The sequence below is a fragment of the Pteropus alecto genome, unplaced genomic scaffold (assembly GCF_000325575.1).
Source record: "Pteropus alecto unplaced genomic scaffold, ASM32557v1 scaffold251, whole genome shotgun sequence".
Classification (NCBI taxonomy): domain Eukaryota; kingdom Metazoa; phylum Chordata; class Mammalia; order Chiroptera; family Pteropodidae; genus Pteropus; species Pteropus alecto.
This window is the reverse complement of record NW_006431048.1, coordinates 1,914,463-1,939,286: the sequence shown is the minus strand read 5'-3', so window position 1 is coordinate 1,939,286 and position 24,824 is coordinate 1,914,463. Positions and strand designations below refer to the sequence as shown.

Below are 24,824 nucleotides of genomic sequence, written 5' to 3'. Positions count from 1 at the left end.
CACTTTAGAACAATGAATATATTAAGGCCAAAGTGAGTTATAAACCAGTTTTTACTAAAGAGGATTCCTTGAAACACTAGGTCTACAAGATACTCTGAAATAATATTCCATGATCAAACAAGTTTGGGAAACACTATGTGCCCTAACCTTTTCTTCAAGATTTTGCAATGCATATTAGCATGTTAAAAGCTACAAGGAGTCATGCAGTAAAGAAACATTTTTAGCTTCGTTCAGCCTAGCATTTCTAAACTTATTTTGACCATGAAATCTTTAACTTCTTACATATTGTCACTCATTATGTCCTATGTAACTGATTTTCAACAGAATGTACTTTGAGAAATGCTGATTTAGACAAATCCCTAGATGACAAGTCCATAGAAAATAACTGGGTGACGGATATCTAAGATCCATTTTTAGCCTATGAGAATAATGTTACAGGGGACAACTATAACATTATCCTATAATTTTCTCTTGGTGCTATTTTCAGGGACTCAAAAGATACTGAACTGAAAAGACGATTAGTCTAACTCATAAAACTATATTCTTAAGAAGGAAACTGCATAAAGAGTTTAGAGAAAAGAAAAAGAGGGTAAAAGAGCTGAAAAGAGGGACCCATAAGAAGATACTAAAGGAGTTGGAATGATTTAATATGGAGAATAGATCAAATAAGGACATTGAAGTCTCTAAAATTATAAATTTTCTGGTAAGTAGCAATCTTTATTGCTACTGAGATTAAAACAAGAATTGGTCTAAACTATAGAATAGAAGATTAAAATTAGATTTAAGAAAAACAAAGCAACTCCTTACTGAAAAAGATGTAAAAAATATTGGAAAAACTAATAATGAAGAGATATAGCTTTTCTGTGTTGTCAGTCTTAGAGAGATTCTTATTTGTCATGGATGACATATGTTCTTGCTTGGAAGAAGAGGCTAGAACTGATAACCTCTGCACAATTAATCTGTGAAGCTTCTGGGGACGTGATCTTCCATCTTCCTTACTTGAATTTTCCCAGCCATGAGTCAGCAATGGCTGCTCCCAGGATGGGAGTGAAATAACAGAGGCTGGTGAAGGCATGGTATACAGATGTGGAGGTGTCTTCGTTCCAGTGCAGGAAATACAGGAAATACAGGGTTAGCACAGCTGAGGCAAAAAAAAAAAAGAGAGAGAGAGAGAGGAAAAATAAGACACAATTAAAGTGACTTAGGGAAGAAGTGCGTTTGATTTCTGGTCTTTGAAGCTGATTTCGACCTTCGATACTTCTATCACTGAAGTGACTGAGCGGTGACTGCCAGTAGAAGCAGGGCCCATAGAAGTTGTGAATGGAATGATGCTTATGTTGTGATGCTTATATTGTGAATGGGGTGTGTACAAATACAATACTCCTCCTTTCAGTCTATGTGCACACATAGTATCGCTTAGGCCAATCACAAAGATAACATGGTGCTTCTTCCAAAATCCCTTCCTTCTCCTTCCCAGCAACAATCCAATTCAAAGAAATGAGGAACAGATATGAATACTGGAACTCAGATGATGAGTGTTTTTCCACTTATATTCTCACAGCCTGTGTTCTGGTTTCTATTAGGCCTTTTTGTTCTTCGCCTGTATGAATTACTAGGTGAAACCCCATGAGGCATTTATTGGCAGCCCTGGCCAAAGGAAAAGACCAATTTGGATGAAGTCAGAAAGAATGGATAAGGGAAAGAAGTGCATACAAGAAGACCAGATGTTACAAACATGGGGTGCAAATGAGTGAAGAGCAAGACTTTGAGACACAAAATTACCTTTCATGCCATAATAGGAAAAGCGCTCACAGAATTCATTCACCACAATGAAGGCAATGCTCAGGGGATAGTTCGAGCCACAGATTTTCTATGAAACAGAAAGACAATGGTTCAACCAGGAGCTCCATCCCCTCTCCCAATTTAAACTACTAGACTATTCCACAACAGAAAAAATCATTTATTTTAAATCACCACGATAGGTAATGTGAAGCAACGCTATCTACTCTTCATGAAACAGCTATTATCATACTTAAAATGCTTGCATTGCTGATTTAGGAGTGATAGAAGATATTCTGAATATTACTTTGTTCCTCATTCATTTAACATGGCACTGCTCAGACATTTCTTGATCTTAGACACAAGACCTGCTTATCTTCCCACAACTACTAACTGAAAAGCCTGAGGCTCTGGGCAGAATAATCATACTTATTTCTAGGAACAGAAGAAAGGGGTGACCTATGGAGCACTTGATGTCCAATCAGTTACATTCATATGTCAGTAACCTGCTTAGCTCCACTGTGAGCACTAACCTCTCTTGTCCCCACCTGCTCTTTTCACCATGCTGAGAGGAATCCTGGTAATATGATGGCTTCTCATTAAGAGGCTGCTGGAGCCAGGCTAACAGCCCAATAGAGATTCCTAGAGGTAAGCTGATTGATCACCTTGACCTTGGGCAGAGAGTTCTTAAATCTTATAAAATTAATGTCCATTCTTCCCCATGAAGGATATTCAATAACATTTTCTTCTTAATGCTATTGGACATTAAAAGGACTATGTTATTTCATGCACTATATCAGTCAGAATATAAGGAATGTCATGTTTTATTTCAAATCCTGACTCATTATGATAGCTCAACATGAGAGGGGGAATGAAGATATCTGTCCTTGGGAGAGTTATATCTTATCATGAGATTTATATTGCCTCTTATTTCATAAGAAATTTACGTATCTTTGTAAGCAGCCTTAAATATTTTTGGACTAGAAAGATATAACTAAATAAGGTAATAAATTTAATGTTTTCATTCTTTTACCCATATGAAATAGAATAGATATAAATGACTCTCCTAAATATTAATAAATGTTAATGTATGATGGTAACTCACTTGAAAGACAATGAACTGACTTCTCACCTTTCAAGCTCAGCTTGAGAATTATATAATCTGAAATTTACCAGCATACTTTCACTAGCTACGTATCACTGTCACCAGCTGTGTTAACACACTGACCCTGGCCATGTCATTACACCTGTCTTTTTATTTCAGTTCTGTTACTGCAAAGAAATAAGAATACTATCACCTTGGCCCATATTAAGAACTCAGTAAATAGTCGCTATTATTACTATAATTTTCTCCACTACAGGACTTTAATGTGAGAATTGAATGAGATAATAAATTTAGGAGTGTATAATGTCTATAATTCAAAACATTATTATTACTTCTTTGTTTCTCTGTCCTGTTTCCCACTGTAAACTGGAACACATAGTAAGAAAGACTAGATTTATTCTAAACCTCCTGTTGGTGTCCAGCATAAGACTCTGCATGCAGGAGGAACTCAGGGCTGAATTTTTATATTGGTAAAGAAAGAACAATCACACACAGTTCTCTAGACAGGAGTGCTTGCCAAGTTTCCCTGGACATTCAAACTGCTTTTTTTCCCCCTTCACCCAGGGAAACTCAGAATATACAAAGAAATGCAGCAAAGTTCTGGATCCCAAGTGAAGAACTTTGACAACCTCTTGCTGCTGCTTTCTCTCCTAAGTAAAGCAAGCTTCTTTTTAGATTTGGTTTTCAGGTTAATTTTAACTCCAAGAAAGAATAGTTTTTAATAACCTAATACAGCTCAGCAGAAGAGACCAAAGCAGAGAAGCAAAAGAGTGAGTCTGTTCCTATTGGAGATAAAAGTGAATCTGGAGACTTACCGGAGTTGGCTTCTTTGGAAGGCTAGGGGGTCGAGGTGGTACCTCTTCAGTGGAGACAGGTGAAAAAGAAGTTTCCTTGGACTCGTTTTTCTGGAAAGGATTCATAGCTGGCTCCTTTCTCTCTCCTCAAGCATTTGGCTTCGGTAGGCACTTGGGACAGCTGCCAGCCTACAGTGAAAAGGGGGATTGGGAGGGGAAGGGGGGTGGCTTCAGCAACTAGGTTTAACCCTATGGGTGTTGCCTTCGGCAGCTGCCTAGCCCAGAGCAAAGCACAAAGCCATAGGAAAAGAAAGAGTTGGGTCACAGAGACTAATTCAAAAGAATAATTAAGTAAAGGTAAAGCATAGGGAAGTAAGAACAACAGATCACAAGATGGGGTAAGATAATGCTGTAGAACTGCAAAAGAATGCAGAATAGTTAAGACTACAATCCCTCAGCATAGATTTAAACATTGATTTTAGGATAAAATTGCTGCCATTTACTGAACACCTATAATGAATTACATATATATTATCTATCTACCTATTCTAATTCTTATTACTACCCCCATTTTATAGGAATGAAAGTCCCAAAAGGCTAAGTAATTTGTCCAAAATCATGTGGCCAGTAGGTGGCAGATAAGAAAGATCAGTATTAGTAAATCCAAACGCTTTGAAGAAGGACAGTCAACACAAAACTGAAGACAGAGAAAATGCTGATTTTGGTTTCCAACATAATAAAGTTCAATTAGAAATATCTTATAAGCAATTAAAAAGGTGGGGCTAAAGAAAATCAGACAGAAGGATTGGTGATGTACATTTGGGAATCATTCTTCTTCGCTAAATTTGTGCCCTGTGTTATCACTTTAGGTTAAATCCATCATTTCTTTAATAAATAAAGTGAAGAACTTTGACAACCTCTTGCTGCTGCTTTCTCTCCTAAGTAAAGCAAGCTTCTTTTTAGATTTGGTTTTCAGGTTAATTTTAACTCCAAGAAAGAATAGTTTTTAATAACCTAATACAGCTCAGCAGAAGAGACCAAAGCAGAGAAGCAAAAGAGTGAGTCTGTTCCTATTGGAGATAAAAGTGAATCTGGAGACTTACCGGAGTTGGCTTCTTTGGAAGGCTAGGGGGTCGAGGTGGTACCTCTTCAGTGGAGACAGGTGAAAAAGAAGTTTCCTTGGACTCGTTTTTCTGGAAAGGATTCATAGCTGGCTCCTTTCTCTCTCCTCAAGCATTTGGCTTCGGTAGGCACTTGGGACAGCTGCCAGCCTACAGTGAAAAGGGGGATTGGGAGGGGAAGGGGGGTGGCTTCAGCAACTAGGTTTAACCCTATGGGTGTTGCCTTCGGCAGCTGCCTAGCCCAGAGCAAAGCACAAAGCCATAGGAAAAGAAAGAGTTGGGTCACAGAGACTAATTCAAAAGAATAATTAAGTAAAGGTAAAGCATAGGGAAGTAAGAACAACAGATCACAAGATGGGGTAAGATAATGCTGTAGAACTGCAAAAGAATGCAGAATAGTTAAGACTACAATCCCTCAGCATAGATTTAAACATTGATTTTAGGATAAAATTGCTGCCATTTACTGAACACCTATAATGAATTACATATATATTATCTATCTACCTATTCTAATTCTTATTACTACCCCCATTTTATAGGAATGAAAGTCCCAAAAGGCTAAGTAATTTGTCCAAAATCATGTGGCCAGTAGGTGGCAGATAAGAAAGATCAGTATTAGTAAATCCAAACGCTTTGAAGAAGGACAGTCAACACAAAACTGAAGACAGAGAAAATGCTGATTTTGGTTTCCAACATAATAAAGTTCAATTAGAAATATAAGCAATTAAAAAGGTGGGGCTAAAGAAAATCAGACAGAAGGATTGGTGATGTACATTTGGGAATCATTCTTCTTCGCTAAATTTGTGCCCTGTGTTATCACTTTAGGTTAAATCCATCATTTCTTTAATAAATAAAATTTAATTTTAGCAAAACTTATGAACCAATTACTTTCTGGGCACTACTGCAAAAAAAAATTTTGTATTTCAGTGGATGGACTCTCAAATGACTCTAGAATATATTTAGCCCTTATCAGAAGAGGAACAAGAACAAGTATGATGATGATAGATACATTTTATACAGTATTATTTTTGCTAAGTCAAAGAGTTTTGTAAAAGAACAAAAGAGTGGGATGTTTGTCTAGATGTCAGTCAAAAGAAAACAAAAGAATGGTCAGAGAGCTATAAGAAAAAAGAAAACCAACAAGAAGGTCAGCAAACAGGAAAATGAATTTTGTTTTTGAGAATATGGGAAACTATGACTCTATCCCTAACAAAATTCTTTCACTACCCATTTGAGTAATATATTGACATATTAAACCAGGAAAAGTCTACCCTTTCCTCCCTAAACTCTACTTCAGACTTTGACCATGTCTTCTCAGTTTTGATTATACGCATCCCCCTTCTCTCCCACCAACATTTACCCAAAAAGTCCAGCTTTTTTTCTGACAGTGGCGTTAATAATTAAGCTGTAGTTATTCTTTCAGGAAGTATTGCCCTTTCTGGTTTGGTTAATGACTCTGCATGCAAAACAAATCAACAGTCAGAAGTTATCAGTCAAGTTAACCACTAGAGGCACAGATGTCTTGAAGATCTAATTATGTCAATGGCTCTCCCAGCTCTAGCCTTGTACCTAGAATGGCATTTGATCTGGTAGAGCAGATGAAACAGCACCTATATGCGATGAACCAATTCGTTTGTGCTCGTAGGTACCCAAAATACCAAACTTTGGAGTATTGACTTCGGTTCTCTGATTCGCCTTTTTGATGAAATTCTTTTTATTATGGCAATATAATGCTAGTATTCATAGAATCAAATAATATCAGAGATGGAAGAAATCTTAATCTTGTCCTGTGTAAACTAAACTTCCTTGATGATGAGCCATTTATGTAAATTCACATATATAAATATGTAATGTATGTATATGTATGCATACACATAGACACACAAATGCAAATTTATAGGTTTTTCCCTTGAAAATTCTTATTCAATAGATCTAGGTAGGGATTTAAAAAACTATTTTCTAAATTAAGTTTGTTGGGGTAACATTGGTTATAACATTATATAAACTTCAGGTATATAACTTTATAATAAAGTATTTGTATATTCTATTGGGTGTTCACCTAAAGTCTGGTCTCCTTCTGTCACTTTGTATTTGACCTCTTTTACTCTTTTCATCCTCCCTCAGCCCCCTTCATGCTCATGATTTTGAAGTTTCATATTTTAAAGATGTCAATCAATATTCCCCACCCAAATCAACCTATAATTTCAACACAAAATCCCAACAGGTTTTGTGAGTGTAGAAAGTGATTATTTGATTTTTAGTATTTGATCTAGCTTTAGTTAAGTAATAAATGACACAGTTGTGGTTTTCACATGAGTATTGATGAATAGGAAAAAGTGAACACACAGATTAGCTGAAGGTAGGCCAGAGAAAAGAGAGAAGTAGGAGAGGTTAAAACCAGAATTTAAGGATTAAAAAAAAAAAACCTACAGAAATCTCTATGGTAAGAGGTGAAGTTGAATAAAAAATTGTTTCAAAATTGCCAAAAATTGGAAGCAACCAAGATCCCTTCAGTATGTGAGTAAAAAGTGGTACATGGAGACAATGCAATATTATTCAATGCTAAAAAGAAATTAGCTATTAAGTCATGAAAAAGACATGGAGGAAACTTAAGTGCATATTACTAAGTGAAAGAAGTAAACCTGAAAGGCTGCATACTGTAGTTGGAGGCTTTCAACTATAATCTAATATTTATCATTTCCTTCAAATTAAAAAGTATTATAGATGCAAATATTATCTCTTTAACAATTAACTGCTTGTTTTTCTCTCAAAAGCAAAATAAGCAAATGATGAAAAATATTATAACAGTCGTTTCATTAAAGCAACTGTTTTAGCTTCAACTTTACTCTAAATTATAGCTTAATTTTGTGAGGAACTAATATATTTTCAACAAAAATTTAAGAAATATGAGATAGAAAAGGCTCAGAGATATAATTAAAACCACAGACATTTATTATAAATCAATAGTTTTGACATTTCACAATTGGAGAGAGCAATGGGGTAAACAGAGCATTGAACTCTAAAACACCTGATCTATCACTTGTTAACTAACAACATGCGGGCAAGTTACTAACCTCTGAGTCAGTTTTCTCATCTGTAAAACTTCATAAAAGTATTAAGATGAAATAAAATACTGATACTCATAAAAGGTAAAAAAATGTAACATCAACTGAAAATTCTGAATCAAATTTAATTTATTTTATCATTTAAAGTTAAGATATATTTTCCTCAGTCTTAGAAATTTTTATTCTTAATATAAAATAATCACATCTTGTGAATTTTATATTTATAGTTGAATATTTCTTCAGTCATCACTGTCACTTCCTGAGTCACTCAGCTGCAAATCATTTTCTAAAATAAAAAATAGCAAAACTGTAATTAAATATTTAATATTTTAATATTTAATATATTTATGCTTGGATAACATAAATATTATAGAAAATTTTCAAGTGATACTGGTTAGCCAACATTTCGTGATTAATAATCAGTAATACAATTTAATTACATCATTAGTAACTCAAATTAATACTGCCTGTAAAGAAAAAATACACCACCAACCTTCAGCATAGTTTTAGTATCACCTGGCATCTATTTCAGGGTTCTTTCACATACCAACATCACCCTTTTTATACCACTGATTTAATTACATCAGGAAATGAGAGAAAATGTATTTAGAAGATCAGACTATATCATTTTAAAGAGTGCAAAAAAGTTATATAATTTGTTTACTTAAAAATTGTGAAAATTATTATGCTTGTTAATAGTAACTCTTCATTGATTCCTCTTGTAATTCATCTATGTGCTTATGGTCATGAAATTTACATTCTAGTGGGGGTAACAGTAAACAAATAAACAAATATATAATATGTCAAGTAGAGATAAATACTATGAAAAAATGAAGATGGGCATGGGAAGAATGGTGGGAGGTGCTATTTTAGATAGGGTAGTTGAGAAGGCTTCCTTGAGGGGTGACATTTGAACAGAGATTCAAATGTAAAGAGTAACTAATGAAAACATGGAGGGGGGTAATTGTCCAGGCTCAGAGAACAGCACATACAAATACTCCACGGCAGAAGCATCCTTGTTGTGTTCTCTGATTGTAAGAAGGTTGCTGTGGTTGGCATATAATGAAAAGAAAGGGAATGATAGGAAATGAGGTCAGAAAGATATTCGAAGACCATGGTTTATAGGTCATGGTAATAACTTTGAATTTTGTTTGAAATATAATGGGAATTCATCAGAAAATTTTAAGCAAGCAACTGAATTGGACACTACTGTGTATCAGTGAATAAACTTCAATAGTGTGGAAGAAATATGAAATCAGGGAGAGCAGTTATGAGTCTATTGCAGTTTTTCACATAAGAAATAACATTGGCTTTGACTCAGGTGGTTCAGGTGGAGGTGGTGCTAAGTGGTCAGATTTATGCTTTGAAGATAGAGAATATAAGACTATCAAAAACACTGGATTTAGGGCATGAGAGAAAGTGAAGAATGACCTCCAAAATTTCTGATCTAAACAACTGAATAAATGATGGTATAATTTAATGAGATGAGAAACACCAGAGGAACAAGACTGTGTGAGAAAAATCACAAGTTCAATTTTCAACATGGTACATTTGAGATACCTAGTAAATACTTAAGTATATATGACAAGGGTAATTGGATATACAAGTCTGAAGCTCAAGGTAAAGGCTAGAGCTGGAAATAAAGATTTGGGAATCATTGATTGTAGGGGTTTATTTGAAGCTGTGAGATTGGATAAAATCATTTGGGTAGTGAATTACAATAGTTAAAAAATTCTTGACATGGAAGCAACCAAAGTGTCCTACGATAGATTGGCTAAAGAAGCTGTGGTACATATATACAATGGAATATAACTCAGCCATTAGGAGAGATGAAATACTGCCATTTGCGACAACATGGATGGACCTTGACATAATCACACTAAGTGAAATAAGCCAGATAAAACAGAGTATAAATACCAAAAAAAATCCAGAATTAATAAAAACCAATAATAGACACTGTTTGAACATAAAACTCCCCCAAGTTATGCATGCTATAGAAATGCCTCAGTTCTTAGAAAGTTATATGAAAGTAATTCCACTAGGTTTTATATTGCTGAAATAATATAACAACTCTATGGTGATGCAGTATGTACATAAGTTCTTCTCTAAACATTTTCTAATAATTATGAAGCATACTTATCATTTGCATTTATATTGTCTTCCACGTATAATTTTGGTCCTCTAATAAGAAATAAATTTATAAGTATTCAAAAAAATTTATAAGTATTCAAAAAAATTATTGTATTTTTTAACTACTCCACAATCAACAAAAGCTGGCATATTTTGAAGTTGATACCAATTTAAGAGGAATAGTTTTTAGGCCATATATAAATTGTTGTATGATATCTCTGTCTACTACTTGAACTCCAGTACTGATTATATCGTTTGATAAAAAAATCTGCTAAAGCTTCTTTTGTACAACTGGTTCCCATGACCATTTTATTGCTTTCAAGGCTTAAGTTTCCACTTGTTATGTAACTATTTAATGGCATAAGACTGTTCAACTTGATATGATGCCTGTAATATGATTTTCTCAAGTGACACAAACCCAAACATCCTGAGTTCCACTTTTCTCAAGAGACTTCATGTTATAGAGGTTATATGCATAGTATCTCCATGCTGTTAAAATGCTCAGTCATTTTTGAAGATATGAGATTAGCCTTTGAATATGAGATGCTTAGTACAGGTAATACGTTTTCAATCAAAATGGTAATCATGACTTGGAAAAAAAAGATTACCGATGGCACATGCATTCAGAAGTCTACATCAGAGGTTTTCAATGAGAGCAATACTGCCCCCTGGAAGATGTTACAGAAATTTATGTGAGAAGTTGCTTGTCCAGATGATTTGCAGATTGCTAGCATTTAGTGGGAGGAGAATTTAGGGATGCCAAATGTCATGCAATGCTGGGGCCAGTCTTGTACAATAAAGACCTCTTCCACATTCTATACAACTTGCAACTCCAGTAGGGTATTCATGTATGAGAAGAACTGTTTATAATTTTAAGGCCAGAACCTAATTGCATTTTTAATTAAATTTATTGGGGTGACATTGGTTAATAAAATTATATAGGTTTCAAGTGTACAATTTAATAATATATCATCTGTGTATTGCATTGTGTGATTACCACCTAAAGTTAAACCTCCTTCCATCACCATATATATTTGATCCCTTTTACCCTTATTTACCTCCCCCACTCCCCCCTTTCCTCTGGTAACCACTAAACTGTTGTCTGTGTCTATGAATTTTCATTTGTCTTATAAACTAAAAGTATTTATTTGTACAGATTTAAAATTCACTGAATTGTACAAAGATAAAACTACCATATAAACTGAAAAAAGACTTATTTTGTTTTTCTCAGAACCTTACAAAGATTTTCTTTTCGAAATTGTTTTGGAAAACACATTAGCGACCTCTATGCTGCTCAGCAATATAGCACCTCAGCACTTGCCTGTATATGCAAATATATTAGTATATATGTTTGTCTTTATTTCAACACATTAAATAAAAGAAAAATTATTGACAATATGAATTTAATGTTGTCTTGCTTCTCTTAATTCAAATTTATTCATTAAAAGTGCAAACATATGGCTACTTTGTTATGTGTTCTAGTATATCCATGTTTGAACATTTACAAAGTAGAATATATATTCATTTACTATAAATTACTTTTTCATTTTTTCTTAATATTACATTAAATTATTTTCAAAGATGTATGTACCTAAGCTATGAAATTCATTTTAAGATAGTAAAAGGGACTTTAAAACATCTGTCATTAAAGAGGTTATTGGGTTTGATAAGGTTGAGAAATGGGATGATTGCAGTAATAGTAAGAGAGGGTTTATTTCCTCTTATTAGGAAATCTCCAATTTGGATAAATTATATCAAGAAAAGAAATTCACTATTTTTTAAAAGAAATCCCAAGTGGTTTTTATCGGTATAATAAATCACTAGTAACTTTTGCATATCCCTTTATGTATCCACAATATTTCCAAATTATTTTAGTTCTATAGTTTGCTGATTCTCTTGGATTTTCTATGTAGACAATTTTACATTATCTACAAATAAGGAACATTTTATTTCTTGTTTCTGATTCTTATATCTCATTTCTTTTACTTGTTTCATTGTACTTGGTAGAATCTTCAGAACAATGCTCAATAGAAATCATAATAGTCCTCCTTGCCTTGTTCCTGACTTTAATGGGAATGGTTCTAGTCTCTATTAACCTCATGTTGGCAGTAGTTCTGATTTTTATAATTAACTTTTATAAAGTTAAGGAAATTCCCTTATATTCGACCTTTGGTAAAATTTGAAAATTAATAAATATTGAATTTTGTCAAATTCAAATTTGTTGAAATAATCATATGGCTTTACTCCTATAATTTGTTAATATTGATAATATTTCAGATATTAATAATCCTAACATTAGAGAAATCAGATGCTCCAATTTTACCCCTCAAGTTAGGAATAACAGCACTAAAGAAATAAATAATTAGAAGTTCAAAAGACCTTTCCTGGCCCCTAATTAACTCATAATTTTACTCTGACTCTTTGCTACCCAGTTGTGGCTCCTTTTTTGTTTAGTTTTGCTATTAGGCTAGAGCTAGTCAGTCTTTCCTAGTTACTTACTTTATCATTATTAATTTACACAGTGCGATTAGTTTTAAACATAGAGAAAATCTCATTCTCCCCCAGACAGTACCAACCAGCATGCCTTCATTAAAAAGTATTTACTGAGCATCTCCTATGTATCAGGTACTGTGCTAAGAGCTAGTATTCAATGATAAGCAAAAATAAACAAGATTGCTGTCCTCCTGGAGCTTATACTTTAGAAGAAAGCAAACCGCACAAATAAATATAAATTTACAATTGTGACATTTGATATAAAGAAGATATTACTCTGAAAGTCTATAAAAAGGGAGATCTGATCTTGTCAAGAAGGTCAAGGAAGGCTTTCTTGATAAAGTAAACCTTGAATTATAATCTAAAGGAGAAAAAGTGAACTATATGAAAAGAAGGAAGTATTTCTGGCTAAATGGACATCTGTATAAGGGTCCTGATGTGGGTGAAAGTATTTGAGTAGGGTGGCAAAAGATGACAAATGTTGCTAGAACAGGAGGAGCAATACCATTATGTTAAGGTGTTATGTTGCTCTTCTAAAAGAATTTATAAGCTATTGAAAAGTTCAGAACAGAAGATGTGACAAATTATAGCTGAATTATGAAAAGATCAATCTAGCTGCAATGTACATAACAGATTAAAAACAGGTTTGAGTAGATATGAGGTGAATCAAAAAGTCATTGCATTTAACTAGAATGATAGTGGTAGAGATGCAGAGAAGTAGATGAATTTGAGAAATATCAAGGAGGTAAAATAAACAGGTAAAGGACTATAAAGAGAGAAAGTCGACCCTTGAATATAATCGGGTTTCTGGTTTCCATAATTAGAGGAATCCTGCCTTTCACTAAGAAGAAAACACTTAGCCAAATATTATAAGTTGGTTTTAGACAAAGTGAATTTGAAATGCGTCTTACTAAGAGATGATGTTGGATTTATGTATCTAGAGCTCACAGCTCTGGGTCAGAGATGCAAATTTACAAGTTATCTATTGATTGCAACAGAAATACAGAAATTATCTGGGGAAAGAATAAGGAGAAAAAGAGGACCTATGATTAAGCCTTGAAGAACTCCAGCTCTAATGACTGAGTAGAAGATTATAAACCAGTAAAAGAGAAAAAGAAAAGTATCTAGAAAGATAGGAGAAAAGCCAATAAGGCAGTGTGTAACAGTTGTTAGAAAATGAATAATGCAATAGAAAGGTTATGGTTAATAGTGTCAAGTGAATAAAATAGGAGTCTTTTCTCTTTATCCAAATTTTAGATCATAATCAAGAAGGCTTCACTGTGAATTCTTATTTTTTCGATTACTCATGCTTACATATACTTACTTAAAGTATTCATCAGAAGGCCACTGTTGTTATATCTATTATGACCAGCATCTATCTCAGGAATCTCGCACTGTGGCATGGCAGACATAGTAGGATGTCCTGAGATATAATTCCCAGGATCAGAAGGAGGGCATCTGTAATCTTCATTTTCTGAGTCACTGGAACTATCCTCACTGCTTGAAGATGATGAACTTTTAGAATCTGATGAACTATCACAACTACTCATCTGGTCCATTAGACTAGCTTCTGCCTTCAGTTCTGAAAATGTAACAGAAGATAACAGATGGGTTAAATAAACAATATTAAATATAAATATTAAATATAAAATTTAAATGTGTTAGTTTCTAAGAAAGCATTGATGAATAAATAAAATTAAACATATATTTACAGCATTTAAAGCATTTTATTTTAAAAATTTTATTTTAAATTTTATTTTAAAAAACCCTCTACTAGGACAAAATGAAAAGTAACATCCCCTCTTCCTACCCCTTCTTCAAGTTCCTTTAATCCTATTTCTCAAGAATAATCACTGCTAGCATTTTCTTGTGATCATATGTGTTTTTAAACTCTGCTTGGAAACTGGCATTTTAGATTCTGACACCCAACTCACCTATTGTTGGAGCTTGAGTTCATTCTTTATTACCACAATCAAGAGTTAAAAAAATAAAAAGAAAGAAAAAAGGAGCAATTCAATTTTTCCTGTAAAAACTGTATCCCTGGGCCCAAATCTTTCCTTTCTGGCTCTTCTCTGGTAGTATCTGTTTCTCCCTATTCTGTTTCTGGACAGCACACACAACAGTTCAAGAACCTCCCACCTAAAAAAATGCTTTTAAAAGCTCCTCTACCATAGAGCCAAGCCATACTTCAATGTAGGGATTATGAAAATTAAAAGACATAGGCAGTGTCTAGATCTAAATGCTACACTTTAAACCATTATACTCAAATATATATGTAATTCAAATAATGTGAAATTAAAACTGTAAAAATTAAAGCCTATTTGGCAGAAAACATCCTCCAATTCTTTTATTTCTCCAACACGTATAATGCAATGTAATACATACAGATGAATTTTTTTGTCAGCTCCACTGAGGTATAATTGATGAATAAAATTGTATATATTTAAAGTGTATACAACAAATTGGTTTTCATTGTGCAAATGTTAAATTTTGTCCAATGCTTTTTTGCGTCTATTGAGATGATCGTATGAATTTTAGTCTTCATTCTGTTAACACAGTATATCATGTTTATTGATTTTCATATGTTAAAACATCCTTGCATCCTAGGCAAAAATCCCACTTGATCATCCGTTTGCTAGTATTTCGTTGAGGATTTTTGCATCTATGTTCATCAGATATTGGCCTATAATGTTCTTTCCTTATAATGTTCTTGACTTTGGTATCAGGGTAAGCCTGGCCTCATAAAACGAATTTAAAAGTGCTTCCTCCTCTTCAATTTTCTGGAATAGTTTGAGAAGGATTGACATTAATTCTTCTTTAAATATTTGGTAGAATTCACCAGTGAAGCCATCTATCTGGTCCTGGACTTTCCTTTGCTAGGAAGTTTTTGATTACTGATTCAATCTCCTTACAGTATTGGTCTGTTCAGGTTTTCTATTTCTTCATGATGTAGTCTTGGTAAGTTGTATGTTTCTAGGTATTTATCCATTTCTTCTAGGTAATCCAATGTCTTAGCATATAATTGTTCATAAGTCTCTCGCGAATCTTCATATTTCTGTAGCTCCTATTATAATGTCTCTTTCGTTTCTGATTTTGACTCTTCTCTTTTTCAGTCTACTTAAAGGTTTGTCGATTTTATCTTTCAAAAAAACCAACCTAGTTTCATTCATCTTTCTATTGTTCTTTTAGTCTTATTTCTCTTATTTCTGCTGATATTATTTCCTTACTTCTTCTAACTTGGTTAATTTGCTCTTTTCTAGTTCTTTGAGGTATAAAGTTAAGTTAGCTGACATCTTTCTTTTTTCTTATTGTAGGCATTTATTGATATAAACTTCCTTTTTAGAACTGCTTTCATTGTGTCCCATAAGTTTTGGTATATTGTACTTCCATTTTCATTTATTTCAATATATTTTTCCCCCTTAACTCTTCATTTTTTCCCTATTTATCAAATTTTTATTATGGTGACATTGGTTAATGCTATCCAGTAAGTTTCAGTTGTACAATTTAATATTTCAAGATATTTTTGTTTCCTTTTTTATTTCTTTTTTGACCCACTGGTGTTTAGAAGTATGTTGTTTAATTTCCATAGGTTTGTAATTTTTCCAGTTTTCCTCCTGTTACTGATTCTAGTTTCATTCTACTGTGGTTGGAAAAGCTACTCAACGTGATTTCAACCTCCTTAAATTTGTTAAAACTGGTTTTGTGACCTAACATATGATCTATCATGGAGAATGTACTGTGTCTGCTGGGGAAGAATGTGTATTTTGCTGCTGTTGGATGGAATATTTTATATAGGTCTGTTAGGTCTATTTGGTCTAATATGTAGTTCAAATTCAATGTTTCCTTATTGATTTTCTGTCTGGATAATTCAGTCATTGTTGAAAATGGAGTATTGAAGTCCCCTACTAGAGTATTGCTGTCTCAATTTCTCCCTTCAGATGTATTAATATTTGTTTAATATATTTAGGTGCTCTGATGTTAGGTGCATAAACATTTACAATTATTATATCCTCTTGATAAACTGACCCCTTTATCATTTTATAATGACTTTGGTCTTTTATGACAGTTTTTGACTCAGTCTATTCAGTCAGATGTATAGCTACCCATGCTCTGTTGGTTTCCATTTGAATGGAATCTTCTTCTACCCTTCACTTTCACTATGTCCTTAAAGCTGAAATGGGTCTCTTGTCAGTAGCATATAGTTGGATCTTGTTTTTTATCCATTCAGCTACTTTATGTCTTTTGACTGGAGAAGTTAATCCATTTCCATTTAAAGTATTATTGATAGGTAAGGACTTATTATTGCCACCTCGATAATTGTTTTCTGGTTGTTTTGTAGTTCCTTTGTTCCTCTTGCTGTCTTTCTTTGTGATCTGATGAATTTCCATAGCAGTACACTTTGATTACTTTCTCTTTATTTTTTGTGTATCTACTAGAGGTTTTTGCTTTGTGGTTATCATGAGGTTGCATAAAATCTCTTATAGTTATAACAGTCTATTTTAAGCCAGTAATTTCTATCTTATAAAAGAACCCTACCCTTTTATTACCCTTCTCAGATTTTGTTTATGATGTCACAATTTATATCTTATAAAATTTTGTCTCTATTAACAAACTATTATAGCTATGGTTATTATTAATATTTTTATTTTAAATTTTATACTAGAGTTAACTGGTTTTCACATTACCATTACAGTATCAGAACATTCTAGATTTGACTATATACTTAACTTTACCAGTGAGTTTTCTATTTTCATTTGTTTCATGTCATGAATTAGCATCCTCTCATTTCACCTTGAAGAACTCCCTTTAGCATTTCCTGTAAGGAATGTCTGGTGGTGATGAATTCCCTCACCTTCTGTTTATCCGGGAAAGTGTTTATATCTCTTTTGTTTCTGTAGGATAATTTTGCTGGTTAAAGTAGTCTTGGTTGGGAGAGTTTTTTGTTTTTTACCACTTTGAAAATATCATCTCACTCTCTCTTGGCCTGCAAGGTTTCTGAAAAATCCACTTTCAATTTCTTTCTTTTTTTAATTAAATTTATTGAGGTGACATTGATTTAAAAAGCTATATAGGTTTCAAGTGTACAATTCAATATTACATCATATGTATATCACATTGTGTGTTCACCACCCAAAGTCAAATCTCATTCTGTCACCATGTATGTGATGCTTTTTATCCTTATCTACTTCCCCCTCTCCCTCTGATAACCACTAACTCTTGTCTGTGTCTATGAGTTTATTTGTTTGTCTTGTTCATTTGTTGCTTTCAGTTTTATGCCCCACTATGTGTGAAATTATATGGTTCTCGATTTTTTTCTGTCTGACCACCTTTAATATTTGTAATGGTCATAAGACTATTCAGATTATTGACATCTTGGTTAAATTTTGGTAGTCTTTAGCTTTTGAGGAATTGGTCCATTTCTTCTAAAGTGTCAAATTTAAAAACATAAAGTTTTAACATTCCTTTATAATCCTTTTAATGACTGCTGAATCTGTAATGATATTACATTCCTGATATTAGTGATTCGTGTCTTCTGTATTTTTATTATTGTGAGTCTTACTAGAAGCTTATCAGTAGTATTAATTTTTGAATGAACCATCTTTTTGTTTCACTGATTTTTCTCTAGTGTTTTCCTGTTTTCAATTTCATTAATTTCTGCCCTTATTTTTATAATTTGCTACTTTTTGCTTGCTTTGGGTTTAATCTGATTTTCTTCTGCTTTGTTGAGGTATGATTGATATATTGAGGTATTGATTTGACATCTTTCCTCTATCATTTAGTGCAATAAACTTCTCTATGCCCACTCTTTTAGCTGCATGTTTTGGAATGCTGCATTTACTTTATACATTTAATTTTATGTATTTTTAATTTTGTTTGATTCTTCCTCTTTAACCCATGGATCATTTAGAAATATGTTGTTTCATTTCCAAGTGCTTAGAGATTTTTCTGTTATCTGTTATTTTTGTTTGATTCCATTACAGAGAACATATCTCTGATTGCAGTTTTTATAAATTTATTGAGGCTTCTTTTATTGCCCAGGATATGGTCTACCTTGATAAATATTCTATGGGCACTTGAAAAGAAAGTGAATTCCACTGTTGTTGCATGGAATATAGATTAGATATAGATATAGATAGATGTCAATTAGATCCTGTTAATTATATTGTCAGCTTTTTCATATCTTTGTTGACATTTGGTCTAGTAAGTATATCCACTGATGAACCCAAGAATAATTACAGATTTGTTGAATTTTCCTTTCAGGTATATTAGTTCTTGATTTATGTATTTTGAGTTGTCTTTGTGCACACTTTTATGTTACCCTGGTAGATTAATCCTTTTAGCATTATTAATGTTCCTCTTTGTAGTAATTTACTTTGCTCTGAGTTTATCTACTATTAATACAGCTGCACAACTTTTTAAAATCAACGTTTGCTTGGCATATATTTTTCCGTCCTTTTACTTTCACCTAACTATGGTGTTTTTGAAAGTGTCACTTTATATATTTTCCTGAGTGGTTGCTTTGAGTATTCCAATATACGTACATGACATCAATATTTTACCACTTCAAGTAAGGTGTGGAAACCTCACTTCCATTTAGATTCCTTTATATCCTCCACTTTAAAATATATACATATATTTTTTTAACACTTACAGCACCTGGTATTCCTAGGTGGTCTCCCATTCAAGTAATAACCGGGCCCAGCCCCGCTTAGTTTCCAAGATCAGACAGGATCGGGTACGTTCAGCATGGTATGGCTGTAGACTTCACTTCTAAATATTGTCTTGAGTATCAAAAGGTGTTATAATTTTTTGTTTCAATCATCACGTATGATTTAGATAAGTCACAAGAAAATCCATAAGGTTTTGTATTTGTCAATGTTTCTGCTCTTTCTGCTGTTCTTTCTCATTTCCTGACTCCCTCTTTTATTATTTTTGCTTAAATAACCAATATTTAAGGATAGTTTGGTATTAAATTCTTCTAGCTTTTCTTTCTGAGAAAGGCTATTTTTCCTTCATTACTGAAGAATAATTTCACCAGATATGGGATTCATGTTGACATTTCTTTTCTCTTAGCACTTAAAAAATATTGTGCCACTTCTTTCCAGTCTCTGGTTTTAGATGAGAAATATGTTGCCATTTGGACAGCATTTTTCTACAGCTAACGTGTCATTTCCCTCTTGCTGTCAGTTGGGTTTTTTTTTTTTTGCCTTTAGTTTTCTATTTTATTATGATGTATCTTGGAATGGATTTCTTTGAGTTCATCATATATGAGATTTATTAAGCTTTTTGAATATGCAGGTTTACATCTTTCATACAACATGGGATCTTTTCAGACATTATTTCTTTAAATACTCTTTTAGCCCCACTCTCACTCTCCTCCAAGATATCATTGATACAAATGTGGGATCTCTTGTCATCTTAGTTTTTTTACTGTTATTACTATTATTGTATTTGCCAGTTCTATAATTTACACTTGGTTTTTGTTTTAAATTTCTATTTCTTTACTGTTATTTCTATTTTTCATTTGTTTCAAAAGAATTTGTAGTTGTTTTTAAAATCATGTTTGTGATAATTGCTTTAAGATCCTTGTCAGACAATCCTAACATCTGATTTATCATGGTGTTGGTGTCAGCTGACTCTTTTTTCATTCAAGTTGTGATCTTCTTGATTCATGTTATGACTGGTAATTTTCTCTTGTATCCTAAATATTTTCGCTATTATGCTAGGGGGATTCTGTATGCTATTTTTTTTTTTTTTTAATTTTTGCAGGCTGTTGCCCTGTTTAGGTTTAGCATAGAGATTCTTGCCTGCTTTTGTGGGCTTTGGTTCAAATTGACGATCTAATTTTCAGAGCCACTGCCTTTTAATTTCTTAAAAAGCATGCTGTAATTTTGATTGGAATTGCACTGAATCCATAGAGCAATCTGGCATCTTAATGATATTGAGTCTTCTGACCCGTGAACACTATCTCTCTCCATTTACTTACAGCTTCTTTAATTTCTCTCAGCAATGCTTTATAATTTTCAGTATACAGGTCCTCTACATATTTTGTCAGATCTATTTATAATTATTTAATCTTTGGAAGCTTTTATAAATGCCTTTGTTTTTATACTTTTAACATCTTTTTTTTTTTTACTAGTTTATTTGAGCCTAACTGACAACATATTCCAGGGAACAAGATCTCAAATGCTCCCTATAATTTCTAATTGCTCATTGCAAGTACACAGAAATATAATTTATTTTTGTATATTTCCCCTGTATCTTTTAACCTTGCTAAACTCACTATTCTAGTAGCTTTTTCTTTAGATACCATCAGATTCTACATAGACAATCATGTCATCTGTGAATAATGACAGTTTTACCTCTTTCTTTCCAATCTGCATGCCTTTTCTGTATTTTCCTTGACTTACTGCATCAATTAAAACTTCTAATACAATGCGCAGAGGTGGTTAGAGTGGAAATCTTTTCTTATTCCTGATGCTAGAGAGAAAACATTTCGCCTCTTACAATTATGCATGATTTCATCTGTAGGCTTCTCCTAGATGTCCTCCATCAGGTTAAATTCTCTTCTATTTCTATTTTGCCAAAAGTTTTTATCAAGATTGACTGTTGAAGTCACAGAGAAGTACAGCATAGAGAATATAGTCACTAATATTGTAATAACTATGTATGGTGCTAGGTGGGTACTAGACTTATTGGAGTGATCATGTTGGAAGTTACATAAATGTCTAATCAGTATATTGCAAATCTAAAACTAATATAATATTGTATGTCATCTGTAATTGAAAATAAATGTTAAAAGAGAATGACTTGAAATTTGTCAAATCTTCTACTATTTTGAGAGGGCTTTAACTTTTTTAGTTTTTAATACAATTAATTATATTGATTGATTTTTGAAAGCCTGTATTCCTGAGGAAACCCCACTTGGTCATGATGTATTATCCTCTTAATATATTAGCATTTCTTGACCCTGGCAATATTAACATTTGGGGTTGGATAATTCCTTGTTACTGTCCTGTGCATTTTAAGATGTTTAACAGCATCCCTAGCTTCTACCCACTAGATGCCAGTAGCACTACTCCCCTTACCCCAGCTGTGACAACCAAAAATGCCTCCAGACATTGCTAGATGTCATGCTAGAGGACAAAATCATCCCTAGTTGAGAACTGCTGTTATATGTTGTTAAATTCAATTTACTAAAATTTGTTTTAAATTTTTGCATCTATGTTTTTGTAGGTTTTTGTTTTATTTATTTATTTATTTTTCTTGTAATATCTTTGTTGGGTATTGGTAGCAGTAATTCTGATTTAAACGAATGAGTTGAAAAGAATTCCTTCCTTTTTAATTATATAAAAGAGTTTGTATAAAACTGGTATTATTTCTTCCTTAAATGACTGGTAGAATTCACTAGAAATCTGTATTGAAGATTTTTGTGTTTGTTGGGGTAGGAGGAAGATTTTAAATACAACTCAATTTCTTTATAAGATTTAGGAATATTCAGGTTATTGGCTTCTTGAGTGAACTTTGTGCCTTTTAAGGAACTGGTTCATTTCATCTAATTTATTAAATTTATGGGCATACACAGAGAGAATAACAGGTTAAGTAACTTTCCCTAAGCCACACAGCTGATAAGTGATAAAGCTGGGATTTGAATGCAAGCAGTCTGACTCCAAAGATGTCATTCTTAGTCACCTCATATACTATATCTCACTAGTCCAAATGATGGTTGTTTGAAGACTAATGAAATGTATCAAATTCTATTCAGAGTGGTTAAGAAAAAGAGAGACGGGGCACAAATAATCAGTGTTAGAAATAAAAAAGGACCATAACTATGGGTACTACAGAGATTTGTATGGATAAATTATGTTAGCAATTTGAAAATGTGCATTAAACTGATAATTTTCAAGACAAAATGAATTGCCAAAATTGAATAAAGAAATAGAAAACATAAGTAAACCTAAAGTTATAGAAATTTACCCAAACTATCAGGCATCAGAAAAACCTATCATACATAAACTGTTTCAATGAATAGTAAAGTATATAAATCCTTTAGAGTACATTCAGACATGGGCATAGATAGACAGCAAAGGGAGGAGCGTGTGTTGGAAAGGAAAGAGATTTCTGTAATTTTTAAAAAGCCTAAAGCCAAGGTGGTAAAATGTTAACTCTAAGTTGTAGGTATATGATCTGTTATATTATTCTCTGCATTTCCTATGTTTGAAATATTTCTTAAGAAAAAGTTTAAAGGCTAGTTGAAATAATGTATAGGAAGGCATAGGACCTAGTAGTTACCTACAGAAACATAATGTATAAGTTTTACAGTATTGGTAGAAATTGATAGTTGCATTATGGTAAGATGATGAGTGGTTTTATATTAACATTATTCTTCAGTGGTTTATTATCTTCTAAATAAGTAATCATTATCTAAAAAACAACAAGTTCATTGTAAAAACTCAAGTAATTTGCACCATAAAAAATGATAGGTTCCTATAACCCAAACTCCCAAAGATAATGCCTATATTTTAGTATGTCTTCCAAAATCTATGCATTGACAAACTTATATAAATTTTGTTTTCAAAAATGGTTCATACACACACATATGTAAAAATTTGATTTTTTGCTTAATGATTTATCTGGATATCCTTTTTTGTTACTAAAATGTGATCTCTATTTAAAAATGGATGTGTAGCACTGTAATCCCTTCTTGATGGGCACTCGGGATTTTTCCATTTTTTCCCTTAGTATAAAAAGTACTGCATGGAACATTCTTATGTGGCTGATATAGATATATCTATGAATATATCTATCTGTTTGTACAAGTTTTGCTACAGAAGAAATTTCTAGAATTTCTAGGTAAAGGATATGCACATTTTTACTTTAATAGTTATTAGCAAATAAAGCTGATGATAATGATAACAAACCCTCATATAGTACTTTGCATGTACTAGACACTGTTCTAAGTGCTTTGTAGAAAAAAAATCCTCTAATAATAAATATGTACCAATTTATACTTTCTTCAAAAATGTATGAACATACTTGCTTCCCTTTATGTCCTCACCACTACTGGATGTTGACAAATGTTTGAGCTACTGCCAATCTCATAAATGAAAAAATACCTCTAAATATTAAAATTTGTATTTTAAAAGTATTAGTGAATTTGGTCACTTTTTCATATATTTATTGGCCATTGTATATTTTATGTTGTGAGTCAGACTTAAGTCCATGTAGAAAGTTTGCACATGAAAAAAACAGCTTTTCATATCATTAGAAGAAATGATAGCTTATTCAATAAATGAATATTGACATATATTCTTTATCAATACCATATTTGTTGATTCTCTATCAATACTATTTATTGATACTGTTGGAGAGAACAGAAATTTAGATTCTTATCTTACTTTGTAAACTAAAGTTCCAGGTAGCTCAAAGGTGTAAATGTAAAATTTAAATCATAGAAACACTAATACAAGTGCCAGACATCTAGATATAAATTTGAAGGTGATTCAACCATGGCAGGAGGCACTGGCATAGGGTCAAGAAAATATTTCAAAGAAGACCATTTAAGGAACATGCTATACTCAATGTAAATTCTTATACAAAGTTGAATCTTATGCTTGGATGATTTTAATTTATCCTCTCCAACACACTGCTTCAATAAATGCTTTTATTAAGGTCTCTGTTTAAAAACTCCCACATAGAGGAACTTCTTGTATTGTAAAATTATTGTTGAAGATACTATATAGTTTAATGCTCCCTTTTATAAAAAAAAGATTCCGTATGATGAATTCCTTTTAGAATTTAATAGCAGAAAAGAGCCTGAATCTTTGGAATCTGTCTCTTATATAAAATATGCTACTTAGGTCCTTATTTTTGTCTTCGTGGCTAGAAAGTTCAGATCTAAATTTAATGTTTCATTAATTCAAATTTGCTTTTTTAATACCGTGATTTCTGTTACAGTATTTTACTAAATACATGTATATAATGAAATCGTGATTTAAATCCATTTTGGAAGCAAATATGATATAATAATAAGATGCAAGATTCTTTTTAGCAACAAGGGTTCTGAGCTTATATCTATCTTCCTTACTGTCTGTAAAGGGAACACTAATATATTAGGGATCTAATACTATACTGGTCCTAGAAAGGGGTAAGTAAAATTAGAGAGTTACATGCAAGTTATGAAGGAAAAGTGTAGAAGTAAATACACTTTGGTGATCAGGGTCTTACTCCTACTACAATTGCTGTAACACCAACATCAAAACTGCAGCTAGAAAAAAATTGAGATTTAAGTTTCCTTACTTTCAAAAGGATTGTGCCTCCCTAGAAACCTTCCTGC

The 24,824-nt window shown here is 32.7% G+C and overlaps 2 protein-coding genes and 1 pseudogene across 5 annotated transcripts in view; all 3 read right to left on the bottom strand.

The window, feature by feature from the left end:
* Nucleotides 1-13,940, bottom strand: part of SLC15A2 (solute carrier family 15 member 2) — a 51,831-nt gene extending 37,891 nt beyond the window's left edge. For 2 of the 4 annotated variants that reach the window (XM_006905592.3, XM_025051988.1), the window contains exons 1-3: nucleotides 3,700-3,868; nucleotides 1,783-1,870; nucleotides 1,000-1,141 (exon numbers count right to left, since the gene is read on the bottom strand). In XM_006905592.3, the coding sequence (XP_006905654.1) occupies nucleotides 1,000-1,141; nucleotides 1,783-1,870; nucleotides 3,700-3,804 (335 nt within the window). In that variant the 5' untranslated portion in view covers nucleotides 3,805-3,868. Of the gene's footprint in view, nucleotides 1-999; nucleotides 1,142-1,782; nucleotides 1,871-3,699; nucleotides 3,869-4,781; nucleotides 4,950-13,811 lie in introns of those variants that run through there. The other 2 variants (XM_025051983.1, XM_025051991.1) reach the window with 2 other exon arrangements.
* EAF2 (ELL associated factor 2) overlaps nucleotides 7,729-24,824 on the bottom strand; it is a 32,758-nt gene continuing 15,662 nt past the window's right edge. The window contains exons 5-6 of the mRNA XM_006905591.3: nucleotides 13,812-14,069; nucleotides 7,729-8,150 (exon numbers count right to left, since the gene is read on the bottom strand). Coding sequence (XP_006905653.2) covers nucleotides 8,104-8,150; nucleotides 13,812-14,069 — 305 coding nt within the window. The 3' untranslated portion in view covers nucleotides 7,729-8,103. The remainder of the gene's footprint in view (nucleotides 8,151-13,811; nucleotides 14,070-24,824) is intronic.
* Nucleotides 19,133-19,251, bottom strand: LOC112486160 (annotated as a pseudogene).